At 41.5% G+C, this 7,500-nt stretch overlaps 1 protein-coding gene across 1 annotated transcript in view; it reads right to left on the minus strand.

The window, feature by feature from the left end:
• Window positions 1–7,500, minus strand: part of nfxl1 (nuclear transcription factor, X-box binding-like 1) — a 33,442-nt gene that overhangs the window by 15,253 nt on the left and 10,689 nt on the right. The window contains 2 exon segments of the mRNA XM_079802649.1: window positions 2,796–2,886; window positions 3,008–3,130. Of these exon segments, the coding sequence (XP_079658775.1) occupies window positions 2,796–2,886; window positions 3,008–3,130 (214 nt within the window).

A 7,500-nucleotide genomic window follows, 5' to 3' on the forward strand; every position in this document is an offset into this window, starting at 1 on the left:
CATCACACACACACACACACACACACACACACACATTGCCCCTGCCCCTAAACCTACCCATCACACACACACACACACACACACACACACACATTGCCCCTGCCCCTAAACCTACCCATCACACACACACACTGCCCCTAAACCTACCCATCACACACACACACACACACACACACACACTGCCCCTGCCCCTAAACCTAACCCTCACAGGAGACATTCTGCATTTTTACATTTTCAAAAAACATCACTTAGTCTGATTTATAAGATGTTTTCCTCATGGGGACCAAAAAATGTCCCCACAAGGATGAGGATTTCGGATATTGCTATCTTTGTGGGGACATTTTGTCCCCATAACGTAGGGATTACCAGTCCACACACACACACACACACACACACTTCAGCGTTATTCAGAGATCTGTGTCTTCATGAAGGCTCAACTTCTGATGTGGGACGTTCAGTGACTCCGGCTCAGGACTAATTCATTCAGGCCGGCCTCGAATGGCTATTCCAGCAGTCACACACACACACACACACACACTCTCGCTGCCTGACATTTGGACAGCACACCCGCAAGCGGAGATAACAGGCGTGTGCCAGATAACATTGTGCTTCAGACACACATTTGCATTTGACACATAGCAGGTGAGCGAGAGCGAGGCGTCAGTGAACCATTCATCAGTGTAGATGACCTCTACCTTTCCCACAATCCCTCACTCCTGCCCTGTGGAAAGGTCAGTTTATTCATGGAGAGGAACTGGACTCTAACTGGGCTGATAACAAAACAAGAGCCAATCAAACGATCGGTTAATGTTTCCGCCGCTCTCACACCGGAAACGCCCCGGCTCAATTAATCTTTGTTTGTGTACAGTCACAATAAAAACAAATCGTTGTGCTTTTGGCCAAATAAGGGAAACAAACATGATTGGCGATCTTCAGCCTCTCTCTCAATGATGTCTGATCTGATTCTCTTCAGAAAATGAACTGTAACTTAGTGAATACTTGTCTCACAACCATGAGACATATGCCTGAAGAAACGCTGAAATGTCAGGTTTTAAATCATGTAAATCAAAACGAAAACAAATATTCTGTGTTTATGTAATCTGTGTGAAACGTGGGAGATTTCAGTCGACTCATTATCGCTAATGCGGCTATTCTGTTAGCATCTGTGAATATAAAACGCAACAAGACAGTTTAGACAAGATTTATTTGGTCTGTTTTCGTTCTGTATAAATTGTATCTTAATTTTAATCAATGTTTTTAATGTAGTTGCTTCTTATTTTATAAGAAGTCAATATAACAAACAATAGCCTTAGCGCTGCATTGCACGCGTCTCATAAATTAACTGAAGATGGAAATTATATTTGAGTATTAATCGCCTTTTTTACAGTGAATTTCGTTTTGTATAAATTGTATCTTAATTTTAATCAAAGCGAATTTTGCTTCATATTGATGTTTAAATATTATACCCTATGTTGTTGTTGTTATTTGTTTTTTAGAAAGTTAATTGCTTTCTTTAAACTGAATTTCGTTTTGTATAAATTGTATCTTAATTTTAATCAATTTATTTAATATAGTTGCTTCTTATTTTACGCATGTCTCAAATGAACTGAAGATGGAAATTATATTTGAGTATTAATCGCCTTTTTTACAGTGAATTTCGTTTTGTATAAATTGTATCTTAATTTTAATCAATGTTTTTAAAAAACGAATTTTGCTTGTTTAAATATTATACCCTATGTTGTTGTTTTTTTAGAAAGTTATTTGCTTTCTTTAAACTGAATTTCGATTTGTATAAATTGTATCTTAATTTTGGTTGTATGTTGGTAATATATTTGATATAATATAACTATATACTAGTATATTTGACACCAATATAGCAGACAATAGCCTTAGCGCTGGCTCATGCATTTCACGTGTTTCTGACTGAAGCTGGAAATGATATTTGAGTATTGTGTGTATTTGATCGTTTACAAATGACACAGAAAATATTTGCCATTGAAATGAGTGAGCCAATGTTCAGTGTCACAATATTAGTTTTTTTTTGCTCTTCTTTCAAAAACATTTCTGATTGAAATCTTGTTTTTTTTCGGCAGATAATTTAGCTTGCTTTAAGTAAAAGCTTAAAGTAAAAAACATTTAGATTTTCCCCCCAGAAAACTATTTTTTTTACTGTTACTGTACTTATCTAGAAAACCTAAAATCTAGAAGGCCTACCTAAAGCTCATTTATTATGCAGGTCTTTGTTTCTCAGGAGTGATCACATTATTATTCATGAGCCGTTCACGCCTACTCGCATAAGGCCTGAGTAAAGAAAAAGTGTTTTACAAATTTTAAATCAGTGTATTGTTTTATGTGAATGAGTAGACTCAATGATTCTCACATCAGTTTGAAGCAAAAACTCTAGGCAAATACACCCATTAGTCAAAAGTCTTGTGGACACAGATCTATTGTGTGGGCCTTAATTTTAAAACAAATTTTTTATTTTATTTTTTATTATTCTATCAAAAATACAAGCATGTACATTCATGTTGCTCACATATTATGGCAGCCCAGTTTGTGCTGAATACAGTGTAATTACACTTTTGCCATTAATGTGTTTATAAGCAACTGAAGAAAACACAAATGTAAGAGCATGTCAAAACTTCTAAAGGGCCCCAAAACAGCTCAGACTCCTAGGGGTTAAGGAACAGGATGGGCAGTGTAAATGTTGCCGTCTGATGTGTGTGTGTGTGTGTGTGTGTGTGTGTGTGTGTGTGTGTGTGTGTGTGTGTGTGTGTGTGTGTGTCATCGCTCACCTTGATGGCACACGGATGGGCATTTGTGGTTCCTGCAGCCCAGCATTCGCCCACAGCTCATGTCACACGGCGGGCAGTTGCCTGGACAACACTGAAAACAAACACACACCGTCAGGGACACAGAAACACGGAGTGTGTGTGATTGAAGTGGCCACGGAGTGTGAGGGAGATGCGCTCTCAGTGGAATGTGTGTGTGTGTGTGTTACACAAACCTTTCTCTTGCACTGGTGTCGGCTGCAGGTGCGGGTCTTGTTGCACTTTGACTCACACAGATATTCTTTATGACAGGGCAAGAGTTTGCTGTACCGGCCACAGCGACACGTCTTCTCTACCTCCTGCACACACACACACACACACACACACACACACACACACACACACACACACACACACACACACAGGTTAACTTCTAGACTAGGGGTGTAACGATTCGTTTTAACAACGATTCGATTCGTATCACGATTTGAGGTTGTCGATACGATTCAAGGACGATATTGGTTAATTTAGAACGATACGATCCGAAACAATTCAGTGACTTGAAATCGATTCAGTAACTTTTTAGCCATAAATTGTGTGACTGAAATAAATATCTGGATACTGCTCAGTGCAGGTGAAGTTTCCTAGATTCCTGTTGTTTCTTGTAAGGGAATCAGGTAAAAAATAATTATGGATATAAACAAACAAGTAAACAACAATTAATGGAAAATGCATTCAAATTTTATTTGAATAAAGTGCAACCAACAGTTTAGGTTGAATTAACAGGAAGTTAACCTTTTCTGCTCTCATTTTCAATATTCAATACATTTTCCAACGTAAAAATATTACAATATTAATATCAAAAATAAAGTGCAACCAACATTTCTTCAGGTTGAATAAACTGGCTGAAGCTGCTACTACTCTCAGTTTAATAAACAAACAATATGTAACAAAAGATAAAATGTAACCAACTACTCTTCAATGACTCTACAGATTTCTTTTTCAAAAATATCAACATGATCTGAGCGCAGAACTCTTCTCTGTGCGTTCACTATGTCTCCAGCAGTGCTAAAGCTCGCTCTGCTGGCACACTGGGGTCAGGAATGCACAGGTAACATTTAGCCAGGGTTGAAAGTACAGGTAACGTTAGCTCTTTCTCCTGGTGGTTGATCATTTCTCGGTCATTGGCTTCTCCTCTGCCATCCGCCATGCTATGTTTTGTTTTCTTAGCGCTGCTGCTGGTGCGAGGCGAGGATGTCACAGATAGGCAGACTGACTCGAGTAACGTTTAACGCCTTTATTATTAAAAGTACTAAGAAAAAACATCCATATAAAGTCTGACGTGCTTAAATCCAATGCGTTATTTCCTATTATCGATACAATCGATTGATTACCATTTAAAACGATGTTAGATCGATATATATCGTCCGGAAGGCCAAGTTGCCGAGCACAGATCGATGTAGTTAGATCATAGGAATATAAATCGATACATCGATGTAGTAGATGAATCGTTACACCCCTATTCTAGACCCATCTGATCTAGAATAATCAGCTGGACGTTAACCAATCCGGTTTCAAAAGGGGCCACTCCACAGAGACTGCACTACTGTCGGTCACTGAAGCCCTGCGGATAGCTAAAGCTGAGTCCAGATCATCAGTCCTCGTCCTCCTTGATCTATCTGCGGCCTTTGACACGGTCAACCATCAGATTCTTCTGTCCACCCTCTCATCACTGGGCAACACAGGGACTCCACTGGTTTGAGTCTTATCTCACAGGTAGGTCTTTCAAGGTTGCCTGGAGAGGAGAGGAATCCCAAGCGCATCAACTGACCACGGGGGTTCCTTAGGGCTCAGTGCTTGGACCTCTCCTTTTCTCCATTTACACTACTTCATTGGGTCCTATCATTCAGGCACATGGCTTCTCATATCACTGCTATGCTGATGACACTCAGCTCTACCTTTCATTCCAACCAGACAGTAGCTGCACGAATCTCCAGCTGTCTGGCATCTCCGCATGGATGTATTTCAGGCACTTGTTGCGCTTACTCGACTCTTCACAACCAATCGCTTCGTGTTCCCCCCAAGCCTGCAGCGCTCCTGTCAGAAACTGAAGCTTCCGCGCCTCGATCGCCCCCCGGTGGCTGGTCCCAGTATAGCTCCTAAACCCCACCCCTCCATGTATTTGAATGGACGCGAGACACACTAAACAATTCAATTACACTTCAAATAATTGTTTCCTAAAGATGGTTTCTGTCATTTTAGGCAGTTTTTATTACGATGATTTCATTTCAAGTGTTCGTTTTTTTAAATAAGTTTAGTTTTAGTGAGATATTTGATGCTATAAAAACGGGGGGTGTGACATCATGATTGACAGCTGAGATTGACGGCTTCTCTAGGTGAAGTTTTCACTGAGGCACTAACTGACTTTTTTCGGGATTTTAGGGAGGAGATTGGAGCTTTAGCTTTCATTTCTACATTTCTATAACTGTTTATTTCACACCAACATAATTAATTATTCTGCATCTGTGAGAGTGTGGGCGGGCTCTTGATAATCGCGCCGCTACTTCCTGCTCTTCTACTGCGCAGACTCGGTCCCAAGATGTCAGCGCCGTGTGCGGGCCTACGAAAGCTTCAACTTTGGTCAGCGGAAGTCAATGAAGTCGCGTCGTCCATATTTTTTTACGGTCTATGGTTCCCCCAAGTTGTAAGTCGCTTTGGATAAAAGCGTCTGCTAAATGCGTAAATGTAAATGTTAACTCCCCTCTAATCTGTAGCTACCTTCACACTGGGCTTTGATTCTGGGAAATGTGTGTGTGTGTCTGTGTGAGTCAAGTCAAGTCAACTTTATTTATATAGCGCTTTTAACAATGCAGATTGTTTCAAATCAGCTTCACAGTGTTACACAGGAAAATAATGCAGCATAATTTTATTCAGCCGCATAATGGAGGAAAATAAACCTTGGGAGAAACCAGGCTCAGTCGGGGGGGCAGTTCTCCTCTGGCCAATTAACAAACAGCGTATGATTATTATTCTGGAAACTTTACAGGTCAGAGGTGTGGGATTACGAATTTAAGAAAGTACATTGCATTTAGCATTTAAGGTAAAAATGATGATATCAGATGAATTGGTCTGCTATGCAAATCTTCCAGACCAGTTTTTACTGATTTCAGAGGCTCTAGCAAGAGTCTCCTTTCCTGCCAGACCTGTTTTCTCTATTGTGTCAGATCACTGAGATTCCACCTTTCGGAGCCCAGACGTTGCCCCTTTTGTCTTTAATGGCTCTGGGATGGCTCTTGGAATTGGAGTTCCTGGCCAGTATCAGCATGCGAATAGTTATGCTGATTCAATGGGACTGGTAGGGCTTTCATAGTAGGGTGTGTCCTTTACCTATACAACATTTGCATGGTATTGTTCAGAGTGTCTCCTCCCCTGCTGTATAATCCCTCCCACTGAAATGTAGATAAATTACAATGTATAACTCCTTTAGTTAGACTTGGAACCTCAGCCGAAGCCGAAGAACAGCACGATTCTCAATAAACGAGTAACGTCTGCTTTAAAGATATCCAAGTTCTCCTGGTCTCTTCTTCAAATGAGGAAAAGGAAATTCACAACAGAGGTCATAATAGATCGGAATATTCGAAAGATCAGAGTCATCAGGCCGGAGACGGGTTTATTGAGGATGCCGTGTCGATGAGGCAGTTTCAGGGGGAGGATAATCACGGTCTCTGCAGACACTTCAGGGTCATGTGTTGGTCATGTGTGTGTGTGTGTGTGTGTGTGTGTGTGTGTCTGTCTGTATGTGTCTGTGTCTGAGTGTGTCTGTGTGTGTGTGTCTGAGTGTGTCTGTGTGTGTGTGTCTGAGTGTCTGAGTGTGTCTGTGTCTGAGTGTGTCTGTGTGTGTGTGTGTGTGTGTCTGAGTGTGTGTGTGTCTGAGTGTGTGTGTGTGTCTGAGTGTGTCTGTGTGTCTGAGTGTGTCTGTGTGTCTGAGTGTGTCTGTGTGTGTGTGTCTGAGTGTCTGAGTGTGTCTGTGTGTGTGTGTCTGAGTGTGTCTGTGTGTGTGTGTCTGAGTGTGTCTGTGTGTGTGTGTGTGTGTGTGTGTGTGTGTGTGTGTGTGTGTGTGTGTGTGTGTGTGTGTGTGTGTGTGTGTGTGTGTGTGTGTGTGTGTGTGTGTCTGTGTGTCTGTGTGTGTGTGTGTGTGTGTGTGTGTGTGTGTGTGTGTGTCTGAGTGTGTCTGTGTGAGTGTGTGTGTGTCTGAGTGTGTCTGTGTGTGTCTGTGTGTCTGAGTGTGTCTGTGTGTGTGTGTGTCTGTGTGTGTGTGTGTCTGAGTGTGTGTGTGTGTGTCTGAGTGTGTCTGTGTGTCTGAGTGTGTCTGTGTCTGTGTGTTTGTGGGTCTTTCTCTGTGTGTGTGTGTGTGTGTGTGTGTGTGTGTGTGTGTGTGTGTGTGTGTGTGTGTGTGTGTGTGTGTGTGTGTCTGTGGGCATGTTTTCGTGAAATATCAGGACACAAATGTGTATAATGACACAGGTATTACAAAAAGAGGGTGAAATATGAGGACGTTCCCCATGTCCTCACTTTACAAAATGCTTATAAATCACACAGAATGAGGTTTTTTTCACAGAAAGTGAACAGCACAGTCTCCTGTGAGGGCAGGTTTAGGGGCAGTGTGTGTGTGTGTGTGTGTGTGTGTGTGTGTGTGTGTGTGATGGGTAGGTTTAGGGGCAGTGTAAGG

This window comes from Gobio gobio (assembly GCF_949357685.1).
Source record: "Gobio gobio genome assembly, chromosome: 21".
Taxonomy (NCBI): domain Eukaryota; kingdom Metazoa; phylum Chordata; class Actinopteri; order Cypriniformes; family Gobionidae; genus Gobio; species Gobio gobio.